The sequence below is a fragment of the Stegostoma tigrinum genome, chromosome 3 (genome assembly GCF_030684315.1).
Source record: "Stegostoma tigrinum isolate sSteTig4 chromosome 3, sSteTig4.hap1, whole genome shotgun sequence".
In the NCBI taxonomy this organism is placed as follows: domain Eukaryota; kingdom Metazoa; phylum Chordata; class Chondrichthyes; order Orectolobiformes; family Stegostomatidae; genus Stegostoma; species Stegostoma tigrinum.
This window is the reverse complement of record NC_081356.1, coordinates 78,742,162-78,766,657: the sequence shown is the minus strand read 5'-3', so window position 1 is coordinate 78,766,657 and position 24,496 is coordinate 78,742,162. Positions and strand designations below refer to the sequence as shown.

At 43.8% G+C, this 24,496-nt stretch overlaps 1 protein-coding gene across 3 annotated transcripts in view; it reads left to right on the top strand.

The window, feature by feature from the left end:
• Positions 1-24,496, top strand: part of ythdc2 (YTH domain containing 2) — a 183,070-nt gene that overhangs the window by 6,777 nt on the left and 151,797 nt on the right. For all 3 annotated transcript variants that reach the window (XM_048527079.2, XM_048527075.2, XM_059644689.1), the window contains exons 2-7: positions 4,216-4,381; positions 7,476-7,566; positions 16,619-16,815; positions 17,775-17,977; positions 18,824-18,990; positions 19,072-19,174. In XM_048527079.2, the coding sequence (XP_048383036.1) occupies positions 4,225-4,381; positions 7,476-7,566; positions 16,619-16,815; positions 17,775-17,977; positions 18,824-18,990; positions 19,072-19,174 (918 nt within the window). In that variant the 5' untranslated portion in view covers positions 4,216-4,224. The remainder of the gene's footprint in view (positions 1-4,215; positions 4,382-7,475; positions 7,567-16,618; positions 16,816-17,774; positions 17,978-18,823; positions 18,991-19,071; positions 19,175-24,496) is intronic.

Below are 24,496 nucleotides of genomic sequence, written 5' to 3'. Positions count from 1 at the left end.
CATAAGATAAGAGCCCATAGTGTTGGACTTAGTATATTGGCGTGGTTAGGGAATTGGCTAACAGGCAAGAAACTGCAAGTGGGGTTGAGAGATTCCACAGGGATCAGTGCTGGGACTGCAACTATTTACTATATATATTAATAATTTGGCAGGAAGCAACTATACAAACAGTGCAGCACAAAAATAAGTGGAAAGGCAAGTTATGAGAAAGATGCAAGCAATTTACAGGGAGGTGTTGATAGGTTCAGTAAGTGGGCAAAAAGTTGTCAAATAGAGTATCATGTGGGAAAATGTGAAGTGGTTCACGATGGAAGGGGAAACAAAACAATATTTAAATCGGGAAAAGCTGCAACACAAAATTACTGAAAAAAAATTACTCCTCGTCTATGACTTATTGTGAGACAGTTACTATTCCAGTCCTCGCAGTAATGGGATGCCTTCTTTCTGCACCTACACTGTTGATCTTTCCTCCCATTCTCCTAAACCCTAGAGAACTTAGGTCTAAGATAACAAAGTGTGGGGTTGGATGAACATAGCAGACCAAGCAGCATCTTAGCACAAAAGCTGACGTTTCGGGCCTAGATCCTTCATCAGAAAAGGGGGATGGGGAGAGGATTCTGAAATAACTAGGGAGAGAGAGGGAGGCGGACTGAAGATAGATAGAGAAGATAAGTGGAGAGGGGAGTATGGGTGGGGAGGTAGGGAGGGCATAGGTCAGTTCGGGGAGGACGGACAGGTCAAGGGGGCGGGATGAGGTTAGTAGGTAGGAAATGGCAGCGTGGCTTGAGGTGGGAGGAGGGGATAGGTGAGAGGAAGAACAGGTTAGGCAGGCGGGGATGAGCTAGGCTGGTTTTGGCATATGGTGGGGGGAGGGGTGGTTTTGAAGCTGGTGAAATCCATATTGATACCGTTAGGCTGCAGGGTTCCCAAGCGGAATATGTGTTGCTGTTCCTGCAACGTACGGGTGGCATCGTTATGGCACTGCAGGAGGCTCAGGATGGACCTGTCATCTAAGGAATGGGAGGGGAAGTTGAAATGGTTTGTGACTGGGAGGTGCAGTTGTTTACTGTGAACCCAGTGTAGGTGTTCTGCAAAGTGGTCCCCAAGCCTCCGCTTGGTTTCCCCAATGTAGAGGAAGCCACACCGGGTACAGCGGATGCAGTATACCACATTGGCGGATGCGCAGGTGAACATCTGATTGATATGGAAAGTCATCTAGGGGCCTGGGATGGGGGTGAGGGAGGAGGCATGGGGGCAGGTATAGCACTTCCTGCAGTTGGTGGGGAGTGTGGACCGGACAAGGGTGTCGTGGAGAGAGTGGTCTCTCCGGAAGGCAGACGAGGGTGGGGTTTAAAAAATGCCTTTAGTGTTGGAGTCGGATTGTAGATGGCGGAAGTGTCGGAGGATGATGCGTTGTATCCGGAGGTTGGTGGGGTGCCTAGTCTATTTTGTATCTCCTCATTGGATAATACTTTCACCCCAGGAATTAATTTGGTGAAAAATCTTTACTCTCTCTCTAGGTTGAATATATCTTTCTTTGGATATGGAGACCAAAACTTCATGGCCTCTTCTAGGCTGAATAGAATTGCAGTACAGCTTCACTCCTGTTCTCAATTCCTCTTCAAATAAAGGCCCGAATACTATTTGCCTTAATTGTTTGCTATATCTGTATGTTAATTTCAATGACACCTGAATAAGGACGCTTAAGTCCTTTTGAAATTCAACACATTCCAACCTCTTGCCAATTGAAAATATTTTGTAATTTTATTTTTCCTAACCAATTGAATAACTCCTCATTCCTCATTTGTATTATATCGGCAAATGTAACTTCTCCAAATCCCCTTTGTATCTTCCTCGCAACTGTCACTTCTATCTAGTTTCGTGTCAAATGCAAACTTGGAAATATTACAATTCAAACCCCACTTCCAAATCTTTGATATCAATCATGAGTAGCTGGATCCTAAGCTCTGACCCTTGCAATACCCCACTAATGACTGTCTGTCTGCCAAACTGAAATGACCCATTATACCTTCTGTTTTGAGTATTAACCAGTTCTTAACCCATGCTTGTGTATTCTTCAATACCATGCTCTTTAATTTTATTTACCGTCTCTTGTGTGGGACCTTTTCAAAAAACTTCTAAATGTACCCCATCGACTGGTTCTCCTTCTAATTTTCTTTTCTCCAATGTAACTGAAAGTCCTCATCCCTAGAACCTCTTCCATAAATCCTTTCTGTATACTTTCTACTGTCTTACATCTTCCCTAAGTTATGATACCCAGCACAATAGCAAGGTAAAGTTACCATTGACCCAGAGGATCATAGGGGTACTGTCTCGAGAGAGAGAGAGACAGAGAGAGAGAGAGAGAGAGAGAGAGAGATAGAAATGACTAATGGTGGTTTAACCGGAGAGATACCACACCTCGGGGCAAGATTGAGAAAGTGGGACCTTGATGGTGACATCAGTTAGTGTGGCAAATGACCCTATGCTGTTTAAGTAATTCTACATTGCAAACCAGCTGTCGAGCCAACTGAGCCAGCCAACCAACCCCTGAGAACTGGACACAATACTCCAACAAAAGCTAGTGTTTTATGAATACTTTATTGTAACAACTTCTCAGTATTTCCTTGAATGGGATATCATGTTTGACAAACCTGTTAGAATTTTTTTTTGTAAAAGGCAACATATTATTTGCCTTAATTATTTTCGCTACCTACATGTTAATTTCAATGACTCTTGAGTGTGCGCACCTAAGTCCTTGAAATTAGTAGAATATGTAAGGAGGAATAGTTAAGCAGCATTTTTTTCATATTTACCAAACATCAACTTGAAGCTAGTGTCTCAAAATCACCACATCATTGTTGGCTAAGTCCTGTCCCACTTAAGGTGACAGTAGAATGGTGCACTATTTGGAGGGAATATGTCTGGAAGTCTTTCAACCTTGATCGATGCCTCGTGGCATTAGGTCGCATGCAGGCAAGGAAACCACCTGTTGATTACCGACTACTGCTCTCCCTCAGCTAATGAATCCGTTCACTTCCATGTTGAACATCAGTTGAAGCAAACATCGAAGGTGGCCGGGGTGTAGAACGTACCCGAGGTGTGGGGGGGTCTCGTGCTGTCTAGAAAGTATACAGAAAGGATCTGGATGTGAGTTTGCTCGCTGAGTTGGAAGGTTCGTTTTCAGACGTTTCGTCACCATACTAGGTAACATCATCAGTGAGCCTCCGACGAAGCGCTGGTGTTATGTCCCGCTTTCTATTTATCTGGTTCGGTTTCCTTGGGTTGGTGATGTCATTTCCTGTTTGTTGATCCATCAACAAACACATTGATTTGGAGCCAATGTGTTTGTTGATGGATCAACAAACAGGAAATGACATCACCAACCCAAGGAAACCGAACCAGATAAATAGAAAGCGGAACATAACACCAGCGCTTCGTCAGAGGCTCACTGATGTTACCTAGTATGGTGACAAAACGTCTGCAAACGAACCTTCCAGCTCAGCGAGCAAACTCAGTTCCAGAACCTCAACCTGAGCTACAAATCTTCTCAAAACTCGCTATACAGAAAGGATTTATGGAAGAGGTTCTAGGGATGAGGACTTCCAGTTACATTGGAATGTACATAGGATACTATTGGAATGTACATAGGATACTATAATGTGTATCACTAAATGTGGCCGACTTTGCAGGACTGACCTGGTTTGATCCTGAAGTCCGTGTATCAATCTGGACTTGCAGTAGGTGATGCAGGGTCAACAAGGGGGAGAGGTTACTAGAACTTGAATTTCCTTCCTAACAGCGCTGCAGGCAGTTAGGGATTGGGCCGCAATTGCTGACTTGCCAACAAAGCCTAAGAAAGAATAAAAATGTTCTTTCGTTCAGCCTGCGAAAGAAGCATTTAAAGTAAGCTTTGTTTTGTGTGCTGCTGAATGTAGTTAATAGACTCTTCACTAAGATCCTGTATAAGTACTTGTAATGGTAATTCTTGATAAGGAATGTAGAAATAATAAACATTAAAGAAGTTTCAAAAAGAAAGTGATTGTGCAAATTCGTGAAATACAAGTCAGATGTAATTTGAAATGAGCAAAACCTAGCCCAATTATGTTGGTAGGATTTATAGTTTTGTTTAAATGCTTAAATGTTTCTGCATATAGTGTAAAATTAATTAGATTTATACATTAAACTACTTCAAAATCATTTTTATCTCCTTAGATCTAAAATATGTCAAGGCCTACAAGTGTGTCTCCACGGCCTGGGAGTGCCCAGTCAAGCCAAGCCACCTCTAAAGCCAAAGGATTTAAGGATATCCGGATTGATGAAGAAGTGAAAATTGCAGTTAACATTGCCCTCGAGAGGTTTCGATATGGTGATCAAAAAGGTGAATGCAGTAGCAATGCATTTCATAAAGTCATAGATTGTTGCTGCACTTTTAAATTTCACTTGATCAATGTGGATGAATGACGGAAAGGCAGCATTTGTTAAATACAACTTTTTCTTAAATTAGCAGGGTTGATGAGGTAGATGTGGTTGGTTTTGTGCATGAAATTCCAATAAGTGTTTGATAAAGTACAACATAATTTGCCAGCAAAGTTGAAGCACCTGGAATAAAAAGGGCAGTGACTGCACGGATGCAAAGATGATTGGTGATTGTAAATAGTAGTGGTGAACAGTTCCTTGTCAAGGAAGTAGACAGTGAGGTTTGCTAGAGATCCCAGTGCTAATATCTGTTTATCTTGATCAATATTAATGATCTAGACTTTGGTCCACAGGACAGTTTAAAAGTTACATTCGATATTAAATTGAAAATGTGAAGTGTGAGGAGGATATTGATAGATTTATAAAGCACATTAGGTGGGGAATGAGCAGACATGGTAGATGAAGCTTAATGCAAAGAAATGTGAAAAAATACGTTCTTGGGAAGAATAATGAGAAGAAATAAATGTAGAGAGTACAATAGTGAAAGGTATACAAAAATAGAGATATTGTGTTCATGTGCACAAATCATTTGAGGATGACAGGGCAGTTTGAGAAGATACTAAAAAGGCACACTGGATTTTTGGGCTTTGTATATAAAGGCAAAAACAGTTTCACTGTGCTAGACCTTTTATCAAATGTTGATTTGACCTCAACTGGATCATTGTGTTCAGTTTTAGGCGGCGCAAGTAAGGAAGGATATGAAAGCTAAAGAGAAGGTCCAGAAAAGATTTATAAAAATCTAGGCAAGAAGGTCTTTAGTTAGAAGTCACACGACACCAGGTTATAGTCCAGCAGGTTTATTTGAAATCACAATTATTTGAAGTCTTCACCTGATGAAGGAGCAGCTCTCAAAGCTTGTGATTTCAAATAAAACTGTTGGACTTCTGATTTTTGTCCACTCCGGTCCAACATCGGCACCTCCACGTTTAGTTATGAAAGCAGATGAAGCTGAGATTATTATTCTTCAGATATATTTGCTAAGAGATTTTAAACATCAGGTGATTGAGATCTGAAATTCCTGGGAATGAATCTATCTACATCATAAACATTGTTTTCAAATGAGAATTGGTTAAGCACCTGATTTTTAAAAAAAAGTTCAAGGCTGCAAGAGAAAACCGAGTGGGATTTGTGGAAGGGCCTCTGGATCTTGGAGTGAGCTTACAATGATGTCAGAGAACTTTCATCACTGAGCATAAATAGCGCATCATGAGATCATTTGGAAGTGGTGGCATTAGTCACGACACAGGCTTTTACTACACTGTGCTCAAGTAGAAGTATTGAGAAGTTGTCTATTGTCTAAAACACATGGACATAAACACACAAGGAAAATAGATTAGTCTTTGCCCAAATATAGTTGTAAGATTAGAGCTTAATGTATCTATGATAATTATGTATAGCAGTATTTAGTATCAATGTACAATAAATAGTGTTACTTTGAAGTTTAAGTCAAAGACTATTGTTGACTTTGTTTCTTCTTAAACAGTCAGTCTTGAACATAACCACATGGTGTGGCATCAATCCAGTTGATAAAAGGTGGTGACAGCAGTGGGAAACATTGTCTAGAAACTCATAGCAGAGAAATCAAGAAACAGATCCAAGATATCTGAAGAGAAAAGAAGAATTTAATTTTTTTTATAAGTAATTGTTGGTACAGCCTTATGACCATCTAGCAGCCAGATAAACCACAGAAGTGGACAGCTGCTGTGAAGGAGGCTCTGGGCAAAAAAAACTCTTCCAGGTAGATCACCAAAATGCTGCAGGTCTCTAAATGACATTTACAGGTAGTAAGAGAATTATCTTGTCAAGAAAGGTTTGACTGGATGGCCATGTATCAAGAATTGGAAATGATCTTTTTGAAGCATACAAGATCCCAAGAGGACTTGATACAGTAGATACTGAAAGGATGTTTCACTTTTTGTGGAAGAGACTAGAATTACGGGATACACTTTCAAAGTAAGGGCTCTTCCATTTAAAACTGACATGAGAATTTTTTTGAGGGTTGAGGTTTTTTTTTCTTTTGTTGGCACTCTCCCTCCAAAGAATGGTAGAGGCAGAGTGATTGACTATTTTTAAGGAGTTAGATAGATTTCTTCTTAATGAAGTACTCAAAGTTTATTGAAGTTATGTAGGAATATGAGTTGAGTGCTCACTTAGATCAACCACAGCCTCATCAAGTGACTCAAGCAAGTTTGAACTGTGTGATGGCTGACTCTTTCTAATCTCTGAATTCAAATGAAAAAACACATCCGTTTGAATTCTTCTAGATAAATCATCTGCATACGCAATTAGAAGTAGTGGGATGGTGGTTTTTAACAGGCTAGTTTTAATAAGGGACAAGTTGACTGCCAATGCCCTTGATGAGAGACCGAAACTTGAATGGAAAAAAAAAATGTGAGGTAAAGGAATTTTGTGGTGTGTACTGATGAGAAAATTGATACTTAGGCAGTAATCCTGTTAAGTAGTATCAGAGATAATGGGAACTGCAGATGCTGGAGAATTCCAAGATAATAAAATGTGAGGCTGGATGAGCACAGCAGGCCAAGCAGCATCTCAGGAGCACAAAAGAGCTCCTGAGATGCTGCTTGGCCTGCTGTGTTCATCCAGCCTCACATTTTATAATCCTGTTAAGTAGCCTCAGTCTGGTGGCTCAAAGTTCGAACAGTTCACCTTCTGACTCATGATATGTTTACTAACTTGGAAGTCTTTCGTTGCCAACAGGTGTGTGTGTGTGTGTGTGTGTGTGTGTGTGTAGTCTTCTATCCTTATATAATAAACTTTACATTTAGGGAAGGTAGGTGGCTTTGTTAAAATTTGGAATGAATGAATAGAAATGATTGAGAAAGGAATGTTTCACTAATTGCAAGGTTGGAATTTTAACATGCTGTGTCGTGTCTCTTGCTAGGATTGATGCTCCAAAAGATTTTTACTTTGTGAAAATCAGATGAAATATTACATAAGTCATTTGCTTTAGCTTCGACTAATTTTTTTTCTTCTAGAAATGGAATTTCCATCTTCCTTGACTAGTACAGAAAGGGCATTCATTCACCGTCTTGCCCAGTCCCTTGGCCTGATTTCTAAAAGCAAAGGGTGAGTTTCAAAGAGTTAAGATATGTTTGACATGTTCAGACATGCTGTGGCAAAGCTTTAGTTTTACAGAAGGCATGGTACAGACCAAATGGTGTAGTCTTGTAACCCAAGCAGGGTGCAATGAGATGTTACATATATATCTTGTGTGACTTTTAATATAATTTGCATTTGAAGTACTATATTTAACTGTGTTATGTTTTTTCATCTATTTTACAACAGGTGCATAAATAAATTAATTACAGTTAAGATACTATGCTCGTTCAAAATGGAAAATTGTTGCAAATTAATCAGCATGAGACTGTATAAAGTACCCAAAATGAACTCAAACTAGCAACTTGTTTACTACATGAAAATCAAAAAATCAGTGAGATTCTTGATTTCAAGGAGGCAGAAGAAGGCTGATATTTTTGCTTTGGTTTTAATGGCTGGGTGAGAATCAAGTGAGCATTGAAGGATGAGTGCCTATTTGCATGTGTTAGCATCTCATCACCTTACGTCGACTTGAGAATATGCAGGTCCTATTTTCCTGGGTACTGTTGAGAGGACACCAATTCCTGACTTTAAGATCAGAGTGCTAACCCGGCAGCTGCAGCTTGCTGACTTTTCACCAGGTTCTCCAACATTTTGTGAATGCTTGCGCCTTTTGTACGGAGCTCGGTAACTGCAAAGCACCAGCCTCACCACATCCCAATGGCACATGTCAGACTAACATTTCATACAGTTCAGTGTTTGACTACCACACTTTGGACCTCCCTGAGACCTTACATTTCTGCTAGGTTGCATTGCATGCAGAGATAGGTACAATTTCATGCATGGGAGTGGGGTACATCCTAGAGCCTCTTTGCTTCCTTTGTGCTCACAGGATCTTTGGCTTGCCTTTTAGTGCAGACAGAAAGCCGAGTAGTTTGTCATTTTGTACGTAATGATCTGTCAAGTTTGATGGATGTGTTGCTGTACAGCACTGTTCTACGTAATATCATGCCTAGAGTATGTGGCAAGCACACTATATGCACATCAACCAAATGACCGTGATTTGAGGCTCTGAGGAGAGCAGTCCTCGTCCAGTCAGCGGTTGGTTAATCCTTGAAGAAAGCCAGAGGTGGCGACATGTTTTGAGTGAGTGAGTGAAAAGCAAAGATGGAAGGACGGATTAGTAGCTTGGAGGTTTCAGTTAGATGAAGAGAATCAAGATGCCCTGTGCAAAATTGAGAGTGCTAAATGATGAGCTGAGATGGGTGCAGCATCAGAGATAAAGTGAGTGTGAGGTAACAGCAAGAAGATTGTGGCATTTAATCCTTGTGGAGAGCGGAAGGTTCATTCACTTACTAGCAGCATTGCTGCACATTCCTTAGACTGTAGTCACCACATGTGCCTGGTGACTACTTCAGACCAGGCTGGCATCATTTGAAATGGTGTACCGCTGGGGTTTGAATGTGGCTGTGATGTGAACACCATAATGCTCCTTGAGTATTTCCACTATTGCTGAGCATGACAGTGACCCTGTAGAGATGAGGTAAGCAGCTGAGAATTGAGCGAAAGCTTACCAGGATTCTCAGATGGAAAAGCTCTATGAAGCTTCTGAAATTGACACTTGATGAACATATTGAAAAATGCAACCTTGTCTCATTGCATTATCAGCATTATCTGTAAGCACAGAATCAGCATGTGTGTTTACACTGGTGGCATTACAACTTTCCTTCGCTGTCATCATTTTGATATTCAAGACAGTTAATATATCCAGCTACTTGCCTAACATCAAGTTGTGGTTGGATCAATGGTTTACTGTCTTGATGCTAGAATTTTAGTGTTTCCACAAAATTCCTCATTATAGCCTTATTCTCAACTTTGCACACTCACTTCTGGTTTAGACCAATACTGCTGCATTTTTGACAATTAACTGAGCTTCAAACCTCATTCTACCTATAATGCGGTTTCAAGTTCTTATTGTATCACCTGGTTCCATCATTACCTCCTACCACTTCATTCACATCAAATTCTGCTGATGCATTGAGCATTTCACCAGCATCCCACAAACTCTTTTGCTGATCAAGTCCCAATCATGTGTTGCCTGTTGTTGCTGCCGAGTTCCAGCTCTATCCCTGTCAATGGTTCTCTTGATTTTTGTTTATATATCTTTCCATGGCTTTACCTCACTCTAAGCATTTGCTGTTTCACTGCCGAACTAATGTGCCCAGTTTCACTCAGGCAAGCTCTCTCTGTGGTAATGATGGCCAAAGTTTGTTATTGTGGCTGTGTAGTTTGGCAATATTTTAGTAAACACCATTGTTTATATTAACTCTTTAAATTTGTCATTTTTAAAATCTTTACTTTATTACCAGTGCTAATTCTTTTTCTAAGTGATGATCGCTTTTTGTTTGCTTTCCCCACCCACCTACCTTTCCAATCAATGTTAGAGATAATGGGAACTGCAGATGCTGGAGATTCCAAGATAATAAAATGTGAGGCTGGATGAACACAGCAGGCCAAGCAGCATCTCAGGAGCACAAAAGCTGACGCTTCGGGCCTAGACCCTTCATCAGAGAGGGGGATGGGGGGAGGGAACTGGAATAAATAGGGTGAGAGGGGGAGGCGGACCGAAGCTGGAGAGTAAAGAAGATAGGTGGAGGGTGGGGAGGTAGGGAGGGGATAGGTCAGTCCAGGGAAGACGGACAGGTCAAGGAGGTGGGATGAGGTTAGTAGGTAGCGGGGGGTGCGGCTTGGGGTGGGAGGAAGGGCTGGGTGAGACGAAGAACCGGTTAGGGAGGCAGAGACAGGTTGGACTGGTTTTGGGATGCAGTGGGTGGGGGGGGAAGAGCTGGGCTGGTTGTGTGGTGCAGTGGGGGGAGGGGATGAACTGGGCTGGTTGAGGGATGCAGTAGGGGAAGGGGAGATTTTGAAACTGGTGAAGTCCACATTTATACCATATGGCTGCAAGGTTCCCAGGCGGAATATGAGTTGCTGTTCCTGCAACCTTCGGGTGGCATCATTGTGGCAGTGCAGGAGGCCCATGATGGACATGTCATCAAGAGAATGGGAGGGGGAGTGGAAATGGTTTGCGACTGGGAGGTGCAGTTGTCTTTTGCGAACTGAGCGGAGGTGTTCTGCAAAGCGGTCCCCAAGCCTCCGCTTGGTTTCCCCAATGTAGAGGAAGCCGCACTGGGTACAGTGGATGCAGTATACCACATTGGCAGATGTGCAGGTGAACCTCTGCTTGATGTGGAATGTCATCTTGGGGCCTGGGATGGGGGTGAGGGAGGAGGTGTGGGGACAAGTGTAGCATTTCCTGCGGTTGCAGGGGAAGGTGCCGGGTGTGGTGGGGTTGGAGGGCAGTGTGGAGCGAACAAGGGAGTCACGGAGAGAGTGGTCTCTCCGGAAAGCAGACAGGGGAGGGGATGGAAAAATGTCTTGGGTGGTGGGGTCGGATTGTAAATGGCGGAAGTGTCGGAGGATAATGCGTTGTATCCGGAGGTTGGTAGGGTGGTGTGTGAGAACGAGGGGGATCCTCTTGGGGCGGTTGTGGCGGGGGCGGGGTGTGAGGGATGTGTCGCGCGAAATGCGGGAGACGCGGTCAAGGGCGTTCTCGATCACCGTGGGGGGAAAGTTGCGGTCCTTAAAGAACTTGGACATCTGGGATGTGCGGGAGTGGAATGTCTTGTCGTGGGAGCAGATGCGGCGGAGGCGGAGGAATTGGGAATAGGGGATGGAATTTTTGCAGGAGGGTGGGTGGGAGGAGGTGTATTCTAGGTAGCTGTGGGAGTCGGTGGGCTTGAAATGGACATCAGTTACAAGCTGGTTGCCTGAGATGGAGACTGAGAGGTCCAGGAAGGTGAGGGATGTGCTGGAGATGGCCCAGGTGAACTGAAGGTTGGGGTGGAAGGTGTTGGTGAAGTGGATGAACTGTTCGAGCTCCTCTGGGGAGCAAGAGGCGGCGCCGATACAGTCATCAATGTACCGGAGGAAGAGGTGGGGTTTGGGGCCTGTGTAGGTGCGGAAGAGGGACTGTTCCACGTAACCTACAAAGAGGCAGGCATAGCTGGGGCCCATGCGGGTGCCCATGGCCACCCCCTTAGTCTGTAGGAAGTGGGAGGAGTCAAAAGAGAAGTTGTTGAGTGTGAGGACGAGTTCAGCTAGGCGGATGAGAGTGTCGGTGGAGGGGGACTGGTCGGGCCTGCGGGACAGGAAGAAGCGGAGGGCCTTGAGGCCATCTCCATGCGGAATGCAGGTGTACAGGGACTGGACGTCCATGGTGAATATGAGGTGTTGGGGGCCAGGGAATTGGAAGTCCTGGAGGAGGTGGAGGGCGTGAGTGGTGTCACGGACGTAGGTGGGGAGTTCCTGGACCAAGGGGGAGAAAATGGAGTCCAGATAGGTGGAGATGAGTTCGGTGGGGCAGGAGCAGGCTGAGACGATGGGTCGACCAGGGCAGGCAGGTTTGTGGATTTTGGGAAGGAGATAGAAACGGGCCGTGCGGGGTTGGGGAACAATGAGGTTGGAGGCTGTGGGTGGGAGGTCCCCTGTGGTGATGAGGTCGTGAATGGTGTTGGAGATGATGGTTTGGTGCTCGGGTGTGGGGTCATGATCGAGGAGGCGGTAGGTGGTGGTGTCGGAGAGTTGGCGTCTGGCCTCGGCGATGTAGAGGTCAGTGCGCCATACTACCACTGCGCCACCCTTGTCTGCGGATTTGATGGTGAGGTTGGGGTTGGAGCGGAGGGCTGCCCGTTCTGCGGGGGAGAGGTTGGAGTGGGTGAGAGGGGTGGAGAGGTTGAGGCGGTTGATGTCTCGACGGCAGTTGGAGATGAAGAAGTCGAGGGAGGGTAGAAGGCCTGGGGGTGGTGTCCAGGAGGAGGACTTGTGTTGGAAGCGGGTGAAGGGGTCAGTGGAAGGAGGGTTGGGTTCCCGGTTGAAGAAGTAGGCATGGAGGCGAAGACGGCGGAAAAACTGCTCTATCCCCCCCATCCCCCTCTCTGATGAAGGGTCTAGGCCCGAAACGCCAGCTTTTGTGCTCCTGCGATGCTGCTTGGCCTGCTGTGTTCATCCAGCCTCACACTTTCCAATCAATGTACTAAGTTCTAGGGCCTCTTACTATGAAAGTGCTGTTGAATATTGGGGTCCCGTGAACATTAAATTTTCCTGTTACTTACTGTACAGCATGAGGTTTTATTTAAAATTATTGCAGCAGTAATTAACTCTACAAAATTTTAGCTTTTGTAAAGAAAGGGAAGCATTACAAAAGACGTAAAGGTTGCACTAAGATAACACAGTGTGGATGGAGCTGGAGGAACACAGTAGGCCAGGCAGCAGCGTTGCTATCTCCTTCCCAAAATCCATAAACCTGACTGCCCTGGCCAACACACTTGTCTCTGCCTGCTCCTGCCCCACTGAACTTGTCACCACTTATCTCGACTCTTTTTTTTCCCCCGCCCCACACCGGTCCATGAATTGCTCACCTGCGTCTGGGCCACCACCCATGCTGTCCAACTCCTCCAAAACTTCGGATTCCTTGGCCTCCAATGCCTCATCTTCACAAAGGACATCCAATCCCTGTACATTTGCATTCTCCATGCAGATGGCCTAAAAGCCCTCTGCTTCTACCTTTCCCACAGGGCCAACTAGTTCCCCTCTATCGACACCCTTTATCCACTTAACTGAACTCGTCCTTACACTTAACAACTTTTCCTTCAACTCCTCCCACTCTCTACAGACTAAGGGGCTGGCCATGGGTACCCACATGGGTCCAAGCTATGCTTGCCTCTTTCTAGGATACGTGGAACTGTCCCTCTTCAACAGCTGCACTAGCGTTTATCCCTAATCTCTTCCTCCACTACATCGATGACTGTATTGGCACTGCTTTATGCTCCAACAAGGAGCTTGAACAGTTCATCCGCTTTATTAATAGCTTTCACCTGGACCATCTCTGATACCTCTCTCTCCCCTTCCCAGACCCCTCTGTCTCCATCTTTGGTGACCACCTTGAAACTGATATCTATTTCAAGCCCACTGACTCCCACAACTGCCTCGACTACACCACCTCTTACCCACCTTCCTGCAAGAATGCGATCCCCTACTCATAGTTCCTCTGCCTCCGCTGCATTTGCTCTCAAGATGAGACGTTCTACTCCCGAGCATCCCAGATGTCCTCTCATTTCAAGGACTGCAACTTTCCTGCCTCAGTGGTCGAAAACGCCCTTGATGGCATCACTTGTGCTGCCTGCACCTCAGCCCTCACACCCCCTCCCTGCAATAAAAACAAAGACTTAGTTGCCTTGTCCTCACATTTCACCCTATTAACCTCCGGGTTCAATGGATCATTCTTGGCCATTTCCTCCACCTGCAATCTGACCCCACTACGAAGGATATATTTCCCTCCCCACCCTTATCTGCCTTCCCGAGGGACTGCGCTCTCCGTGAGTCCCTTGTCCACTCCACACTCCCCAACAGCTGCATCACACCAGCACCTTTCCCTGCAACCGCAGGAGGTGCTATACCTGGCCCTATACCTTCCCCCTTTACCTCCATTTCAGGCCCCAAAACAACCTTCCACATCAAACAGATGTTCACCTGCATATCTGCTAATATGGTCTCGTGTCCACTGTTCCCAATGTGGCCTCTTCTACATCGGTGAGACCAAGTGGAGACTTGGACGCTGCTTTGCAGACCACCTACGTTCTGTTCGTGACAAGCAATAACACCTCCCAGTGGTGAACCACTTCGACTCCCCCTCCCACTCCCTGGATGACATGTCTGTCCTGGGTCGCCTCCAGAGTCACAATGATGCCATCCAGAAACTGGAGGAACAGCACCTCATGTTTTGCCTTGGAAGCCTACAACCCAATGGTTTCAATGTGGATTTTAGTAATTTCAAAATCTCTCCACCTCTGACCTTATCCCAAGACCAGCCACCCCTCTCATCCCCACCACATTGATCTGTCCGTCTTCTCTCCCACCTATTTGCTCCTCCCGCCTCACTGACCAATCCCCACCACTATCTATGGACACACACCTGTACTAGCTTCATCACCTCCTTGACCTGTCTGTCTTTTCTCCGACCTACCTGCTATCACTACCCCCCTCTCTATTTATTTCAGACCCCCCTTTCCTTCCCCCATATCTGAAGAAGGGTCCCAACCCGAAACGTTAGCTTTAGTACTTCTCTGCTTCCTGGCCTGCTGTGTTCCTCCAGCTCCACGCTGTGTTATCTCAGATTCCAGCATCAGCAGTTCTTACTGTCTATAATGGTTGCACTGCCCATTCAGCTAGTATCAACCATATGTCTGGTGCCAGACACACCTAATTACCAGTATGTTGATTCCAAAAATAAAATGTGTTTATTCTTAAAATGGTAAAATAAACCTTAAGTGAAAGTGGACAAGGGAACAATGATCATCCAACATTCTGAGGGGCTGTCCTACGGCCAAATGCCAAAGAGGTTCAGACAGTTGATTGACACAGCCTAAGTTACATGTTCCTAGAAATATGATACACCAATCACAACAGAAACTCAACTAGACTCACTAAATAAACAGAGCAGAGATAGTAGGAACTGCCGACGCTGGAAATTCTGAAATAACACGGTGTGAAGCTGGATGAACACAGCATCAGAGGAACAGGAAAGCTTGACGTTTGGGTCGGGACCCTTCTTCAGAAATGGGGGAGGGGAAGTTACGGAGCAGGCCAGAAGCTAGGAATGTTGGGGCGAGTAACTCATTCCTGACTCTTCCAAGACTGTCCACCAACTATGCAGCACAAGTCAGGAGTGTGATAGAATACTCCTCACTTGCCTAAATGAGTACAGCCCCAACAACATGCAAGAAGCTTGACGCTGTACAGAACAAAGCAGCCTGCTTGATTGGCATGACATCCACGAGCATCTACTCCCTCCACCATTAACACTCAGTAGCAGCAGTGTGTACTGTCTACAAGCTTCATTGCAGAAATTCACCAAAGATTCTCAGACAGCACCTTCCAAGCCCACAACCACTTCCACGTAGAAGGAAAAGGGCAGCACAAAAACATATGAACCCACCACCTTCAAGTTCCCTTCAAGAGACTCGCCATTCTGAACTGAAAATAGAGCACCATTCCTTCACTGTCACATACCAAAAGTCCTAGAATTCCCTCCCTAATGCCATTGTAGGTCAACCCACAGCAGGTAGGCTGCAGCAGTTCAAGAAGGCAACTCACTGCCACCTTCTCAAGGTTGATTTGCGGCAGGCAATAAATGCTGGCCAGACTACAGCGCTCACATCCATCAGAAATGAATAAATAAAAATGCCAGGGTGGAGAGGAGTCTTTTTTTGGGCAGAGGCTGGTGATTCTCATCAATTATGCCTGGTGGGCGACAGTTTTCGTTGTCTGGTACGCAGTAGTCTTAATTGGTCTTCACCAAGCAGATGAATTGAATTGAATTTGATCGAATCATTTGTTTTCAAATGTATTCAACATAAAAAGGCAGTGAAAAGTGTGTACCTTCACCGTACATACATGGCTCCATTCACATTAACTTAGGTTATCATTTTTTTCTCTTATCTTATTCTAAGAGAGTCCAACTTTCCTTTTTGCAGCTGCAGGCCCGTTTCAGGCTTTCCAAGCCCTGGCCATGCCTCCACCACAGTCCTGCTCAGGGCTTCCCAGCCCTTGCCAAAGATCCACTCCTGGCTGTCTCAACGGCCTGCTGTTGCTAGCCCACTCTTGATCTCCCGCCATTGCTCTGGCCCACGCTAAATTCACTGTCGTCACAGGACACAACCCATGAGTTCAGCTCATGCCAAGTTGTTCCGGGTCACAACCCAGCTCCGTATTGTTCCTTAAACTCAATAAACTGTCAGAAAATTACTTGCATATTGTCACCTGCCTATGTTAGATAACTGTGATCATGAACCCAAATACAACAGTGTGTATTGGTGTCTTTGTAATGAATATTTTTATCAAATTATCTATTGAAATGGTACATAAGACACTGCCTGAAATTCAGGAAAAGCAGAATGGTGCTTAAGTGAATTGAAGTGCAGGACAAATTGGCAAGTATCACAACAATATGATCTTTTCTTTTCAGAAAAGGGGCACACAGATTTCTTACAATAAAGAAAAAAGATGGCTCTGAGATGGCTCAGGCTGTCATGACCTGTACACTAACTCACAGTATGAAGCATGCCATACGCAATCTAATTCAGAGGTTTCCTGTGACTAATAAAGAGCGCACAGACCTTTTGCCCAAAACTGAACGTGGGAATGCATTAACTGTTGAAGCAGGTATGTATTACTAATGATTTTGGACGGAGGCAATAAGCCTTTTTGACATGCATATCTCCATTTTTGAAATTTTGAAAATATTCAAATTAAGTTGGTCACCTTTTCAGGGCCTGAAACTAACAGGTGGACATTGGGTTGTTTCAGGGTTGCATTCTGAAGTTGTTTAAAAATGCATCAGTGTTACTTAGATTTCCAGTGGCGATTATTTAAAATCATGGATTCTTGTTTAAAAACATTCCTGTTCCGAGCAACATGACCTATAGCTGTAACTTAAGACATTTCTGTTTTTAAAAATGTAGATTTTAGCATTTTGTTTGGTTTAGAAATTTACTGGCAATCCACTTGAGGCTGTCTTTAGATTTTGATGCCTTAGGATGCACACTATTTAGGCAAAGTATTTTTAAAATGTGGGATGAGTTTTCAAAGGCAGTGACAATATATTTTGTCAATTGGAATTAAATTTATGATAGCTTTTCATAATGGTATCAGTTCAACTATTATTGTAATCACCTGGCAATAAGTACTAATTGTAAGGGTATCTAGCTTACCAAAGGTTGAGGAGAAGCTTGTGTGGAGGGCTTGTCATTATATGCATTCGGTATCAATCTGGTCCAAGAATTAAAAATAATATATACAGAAGCATAATTACATACATTCTGAAATAAAAATTGAAAATATTGGAACTACTCTCAAAATCTGGCAGCGTGTGCACAAGTAAGAAGTAGTGATCTAAAATGCTAACTGTTTCTCTTTTTGTACAAATTCTACCAGACCTGCAAAGTATTGCAACAATTTTTGGTTTTATGACTTAAAAGTGCATATTATTGTTTAGGTTATTTTGTACAACTTCTGTCACTTTGTAGGATACCTTGTAATATCTTGTTTGTGCTGTTTGTTAGGTTTTCATGTTGATTTTCAAGCTGAGCTTCAGTTGGTTCCATGTTTTTTTGCCCTTCCAGAAAACAACCGAGAGATGAATAAGACCAGTGGTAGACTCAACAATGGCATTCCTCAAGTTCCACCAAAACGTGGAGATTCCGAGTTAGACGCCTTTCGGCAGTCACTGCCTGTTTTTGAAAAGCGGGATGAAATAGTGAAAATCATAAAAGAGAACAGAGTGACTTTAATAGTTGGAGAAACAGGATCTGGAAAAACTACACAGGTGTGTCCCCTTAATTTGTAGGTAGTTGTCCCAGAACGAAGGTCAGATTGATCAAGGTAAATAAGGGACGTAGGCTACGGAAGCTTGTCATCTTGGGAAGGGGTTTGAGGGTGGGATTCGAAGTCTGTACTGTGAAGAAGGCAGGAAGCTATTTTCTGGGCTGATGCTCCTGATGCCCAAATGGCACCCTCTGAAGAAAGTAGCCCTTACTTCCTAGTACTTTTGAAACTTGTATTTTAAGTTTTTTTAAAAAAAGGCCTGCCTGTTCTCACTAACCATAATATGTGTGGGCAGGGTATTATTGGGATCAGTTGAGTTTTTTAACCAGTTCAGGTGACAGTTAGTTATTTATTTATGTATAATGTGTTGGCTGCTGCTTTAAGTACCCAGCCATCCTCTGTTATAGGGTGAGCTTCACAGTAGATGTGAACAGCTTGGGCTGAAGACCCTGCCTATTTTATGTGCTATCCTGCTGAAAACACATCCAGCAGGGTATATAATATCTGACTCTTGATTTCAGTACAAGATATAGATTTTAGTTTGCTGATAATTCATTTACTACTGTTCTAGGCTGTTCTTAATTCTAGTTATTTCAATACCAATTGTTTTCATTGTTTTAAACAAAAGCTTTAGCAATTGGTATTTGTTAACATATTTGTTTTAATGTTGGTTTGATATTTTTAACTTCCTGGAAAACATACAGCAGTGTAACTCATGATCACAGAATACAAAGTCAAGAACATGATTTTTAAAAAAAATCCTCAAATACTTTTGTGGTAGTGCTATTATTTTGAGTCTTTACTTAATTATATGACTGTGCTCACTTGCCATTGCATTATTTTTCAGATACCCCAGTTCCTTCTCGATGACTGCTACAAGAATGGAATACCCTGTCGTATATTCTGTACCCAGCCCAGGCGACTTGCAGCTATTGCTGTGGCAGAAAGGGTTGCTGCAGAGCGGGGTGAGAAGATTGGGCAGACTATTGGTTATCAGATTCGACTGGAGAGCAGGTATAATGAAAGAAGCTGCTAAGCATAAAAGTGCTTCTGGCAGTTAAGTTTTCTAAATCAAAATTGTTTTGTTTGTTTTAGGGTTTCCCCAAAGACATTGCTAACATTTTGCACAAATGGAGTACTTCTTCGAACACTAATGGCAGGAGATGGTACCTTAGCAGCTGTTACACATGTGATAGTAGTAAGTACTTCAGAATGATTACTGTTTGTTTTGCTAGTGTCGGGAGGAATTTGTGGTCATAATACGGTTTCAGAAGCTCCAAAACATGTGCCAGGCTTGCAAGCAAGGCATTTACAGAGATTGTTCCACACCACTGGCAAGAGATGACTTTATAAGTGGCACTTGTGATAGACTTTCTAAATTTGTCTTGTTCACTATTCAAAAGAAGTGCAGCTGATGGTCTTGCCTAAATTGAGGCTGAATTCTCATTACCTCTTGCAGGTGGAAGGATGCTAATCAATATTTTTCCCTAACTGAACAGAACATGAAATAAATGAAAGGAATAAAGAAAATACTGGAAGCAAAAATTCTATATCTCAAAAGCAGTTTAATATTAATTTTCGTTGTGGACTTTTCCTGTGAAACAAAGGACACCCTTTTGAAGGACTGAATGATTCTGTTGATAAAGAAAGGCAAAGCATTTTGGTGGAGTGGAGGCATGGAAATGGGGCAGACCTGTGGTTACCAGCTTTCCCCTCATAGTTAAATGAAGGAAAAAGGACTGATGTAGAACTTGCAGACCCTTGGGCCTTTGAGCATTTGCTATTCATTTAGATCATGACTGAGCTGGTTGTGATCCCAATTTCATAATTCTTGACTCCCTTGTCTTTCAAAAGTCTATTGAACTCAGTCTTAAATGAATTCAACAGCTTAGATTCTGCTGCTTTTTTGGGAAGAGATTTCTACAGCGTTCCCCCGAACTTTCTCCATTCTCCTTGTCTCTGACTTAAAAATGAGACCTTTTATTCTTAAACCATGCCTCAGTTCTAATCTTTTCTGCAAGGGGAAAAATCCTCTAATAATCTACACAGTCGAGTCACCTGCGGATCTTGTATCATTCAATAAGATCACCTCTGATTTCGCTAAACTCCAATTGCTAAAGATCAACCTTTCTTCAGATATGGGGCAGCATAGTTGCACGGTGGTTAGCATTGCTGTCTCGCAGCACCAGGGACCTGGGTTCACTTCCAGCCTCGGGCAATTGTCTGTGTGGAGTTTGCACGTTCTCCCCGTATCTGCGACGGTTTCCTCTGGGTGTTCCGGTTTCCTCCCACAGTCCAAAGATGTGCAGGGTAGGTGGATTATACATGCTAAATTGCTTGTATTGTTCAGGGAGGCGTAGATTAGGTGAGTTATAGGGGGATGGGTCTAGGTGGGATGCTCTGGGGTTTGGTGTGGACTTGTTGGGCCGAAAGGCCTGTTTCCACTCTAGGTATTCTAATATTAAGTTTTTCATTCCAGCAATATGTTGATTGAACCTTTTGTGAATTGCTTCTCACAGTTATATCTTTTGTCAAATGAGGAGAGCAAAATTGTATGCAGTACTCCAGATGGGGTCTCACCAAAATTCTGCAAAGTTAAATTGCATTTCCCTTCTTAATCACCTGCTGAACCTGTAAACGAACGTTTTTTTTGGCTTGTGTACCAGGTCATCCTGATACTGCTTTATTTTGTGAGCTCTGCACACTCTCTTTCACTTTAAATAATATACTGATTGTTTGCTGGTCTTAATTCAGCTTTTTTTATTCATTCTTGCAAGGGATGTGGTTAGGAATGTGGCTGCCACTGGTGCTATCCATCCCTCATTGCCTTTCAACTGAGTACGTTGCTAGGCATTTCACAGGGCAGTTAAGGAACAATCTCAATGTTTTGGTTCTGGAGTCGTGTCGGCCAGACCAGGGGAATGACAAAGTTCACGTTTTGTGATGTTACACTCCTTTTTTTTAAATCAGGTTTTTGTCCACTCTCAAATTCCTTTGCTGACTCTACCTCCTCTTGACAACTTTGTTTCTTATCTAATTGCGATCATAGGCAAATTTAGTTGCCATGCATTCAGTCCCAGCATACAAATCATTGATTGTAAATAGTTGAGCTGCAGCACTGATGCCTGTGTAACTTCCCCCACTAGTTCCAGCTTGAAAAAGTCTGAAAAATATTAATTTATCCCTGATTTCTGCTTTGTGTTAGCATGATAAGGAATTGGTTAGCTGATATTATCTCCTGTGCTTAAGAGCTAGTTTTTTTTAATGCACCACATCTATGGCTTCTCCTTTACGTTTTTTTCTTCATTTGTGGGATGTGGGCCAGCATTTATTGCCTGTTCATGGTTACTTTTGAGAAGAAGTGGAAGGGCTGCCGCCTTGAATTGGTGCAGTCCATCTGCTGTGGGTTGGCCTATAATGCCATTGGGGAGGGAATGCCTGGATTTGGCCCAGAGACAGTGAAGGAGGTGTAGTATATTTCCATGTCAAGGTGGTGAGTGGCTTAGACGGGAACTTGAAGCTGGCGGTGTTCCCGTGTATATGCTGCCCTAGTCCTTCTAGATGGAAATGGTCGTGGGTTTGGAACATGCTGTCGGAGGATCTTTGGTGAATTTCTGCAGTGTATCTTGCAGATAGTATACACTGCTGCTACTGCGCATCAGTGGTGGAGGGAGTGAATGCATGTGAACGTAGTGCCAGTCAAGTGGCCTGCTTTATCCTGGATAGTGTCAAGCTTTTTGAATGCTGTTGTAGCTGCACTCATCCAGGCAGTGGTGAGTATTGAGAAGATTTGTAGCTCAGGTTGAGTTTCTGGATGTGAGTTTGCTTGCTGAGCTGGAAGGTTAGTTTTCAGACGTTTCATGACCATTCTAGGTAACATCAACAGTGAGCCTCTGATGAAGCGCTGGTGTTATGTCCTGCTTTCTATTTATCTGTTTAGGTTTCCTTGGGTTGGTGATGTCATTTCCTATGTTGATGACATCATTTCCTGCTCTTTTTCTCAGAGGATGGTAGATTGGCTCCAAATCAATGTGTTTGTTGATGGAGTTCTGGTTGGAATGCCATGCTTCTAGGAATTCTTGTGCGTGTCTCTGGCTCCTAGAGAAGAGAAAGAGAGAAGTAATTTTGTGGAGGAGACTGAAACACCTCCACAGAGGCTGGTATCCTGTTACCAAGCCACCTTTTATTTACATGTGGAAAGTCCTTGACAGTGATCCAGCTTCCTCAGCTATCTCTGAGTGTTGGGATGTCTGACAATCCTGTTCTTATCTGTCAGCAGGACTCCCTGATCTGCACCAGATTAATAGCTCCAATCAAGGAACTCATTCAGAAGTTCATCTGGCTGATGTTGTTATAGTTGCTGCCCCTCTAAGTCAGAGGACATAGGCCTGTTCTTTATCTTTTAACTCCTCCTGGGCTGTTCTAGCACTAGGTCCGGTTCCTCCAACACTGTCTCTGATATGGGCAGCGTGTAACAAATAGTAGCTTACCTCTCGTGCCTGGAGCATCTTGGAAGTAATTCATTCTTCTCTTCAGGCGGTAAGACAATGTGTCCATCTTAGATTCTGAGGTGTCTTCAACGTTTGATAGGGAGAACCCAAGGGGTTCCTACAACCTTTCCAACTTTTCCAAGGAGCCGGGTGTGTTTTGGTCCTGCCCCATTTGCAGCTTTGATATGGTCCACATGCTTGTTCAGGGCCATTACACCTACCTGAACTTGACATATCACTGGACCTAATCTCACACCGACCATGCCTGTTACTGATACAGGGCCATTTCCGTGATTCCCACACCAAACTTCGTTCCCTGAAGTAAACTATCTTTGTCGCTTAGCAGAGACTTGCGTCTGGCATTTGCATTTCTGATTTCCCCCCCCCCCCCCACCTTCCTCCTGCACCCTAGGTCTGGGAAGATCCTGTTTAATCTGGTTGGCGGTCTTCTCCACAACTGTGCTGGAACTGTCCTGTCGTTGTATAAGCAATAGTCCTATGTTCAAATAGGAACTAGGACAGTTTGATATCTAGTGAAGCTATAGGCGGTTTCTTTAAGCTTGCCTTCAAAGTTTGGACTGCGCATTCTGCCAGACTGCTGGATGGTGGATGGTGTGGAGCTGATTTTATATCAAATTCCATTAGACTTTAGGAAATAGTCAACCTCCTTACTGGCAAACAATGGCCCCTTATCTGTGACCAACACTCCTAGGAGTCAGTGTATCACAGAAGATGCGTGCTGTTTTTCAATCATCATTGCTGTGCTTGATGAATAAACTCTATGTATGCCACGCTGCTTTGAATCGGTGTCCACAATGACTAAGAACATCTGTGCTCATGAGAGGACTCATATAGTTGATGAGTAACTGAGTCTGGGGATTACCTGACTGTTCTCATGAATGTGGGGAATGTGCTGGCAGTAATTTTTGACTGTGTTGGCACTTTGTGCCCACCAATGCAGTTATGTCTGCATCCAGTCTTGCCCACCAGACATAACTTGTTGCCAATATCTTCGTTTTGGAAACCCCTGGGTGACCCTGGTACAGTTCAGCCAGTGGCTGGCAGCAAACTTTGCTCGGTGCAATCCCTAATGCTCCCCATAATAATATACTGTGAACTGGTGTCTCTGGGTCCAAAAAGGTTTCAGTTTTGGTTGTGACAGCCCTTTGGCTTCTCCCATCACTACTTGCTGTTTCAGTTTTGCCAGGACTGGATCTTTCTGCATCCAAAGTCTGATATTGTCTGCTGTAACTGGAAGCGTAACCCAAAAAATTTAAAACCATAATAAGTACTTCCAGTAACATTACAACTAGCGGTATATCTGTCAACAGGAGGCACCTCGATGCATCTGCATTTGTTACTTGGCCTCCCATATGGCAGTCCAACTTGTAATTATGCACATTTAGTATCTACCGCTGAATTTAGCCTGAAGCTATGGGAGGCACTGCCTTGACCTGTTTAAATAGATGTAGCATGAGTTTGTGTGTTGTTTTTACAAATTTATGTCAATAAAAGTGTTGGTGGAACATCCTGGCTCCAAATATGACTGACAAACCGTCCTTCACTATGTTGGCATATTTACACCCTCCATTAGCGAAGTCGTGGATGGAAACGTTATTGGGCATTCCTCTCCACTGGGCCACCTATGAACTAATACTACCGCAATGTCAGATGGAGATGCATCGCATGTAATTACCAGATCTCACTTGGGGTCATAGTGTGCCATTTTTCAAGGCTGACCCCTTGTTAAGAGTTGATCCAAAGGTGCTACCTTTGGATGGAGGTGGAGGACAGGTCCTGTATGAACTTTCCACAATAATTCACCAGCCTCACCTAAGCTCTGGTACAGGCGTGGGAGCCGGGTCACCTTTGATCACCGTCACTTTATCTTCCAATGTGTGTAACCTGGTCTTATCAACTCTGTAGGCCGAGTAGGTCATTTGGCATGCCTGGAACCTGCTTTTCCCATCTAAGGTGTCCGCCAGCCTAGGAGAAATGCCTAAAGATTATGTCCATGTTCTCTAAGTGCT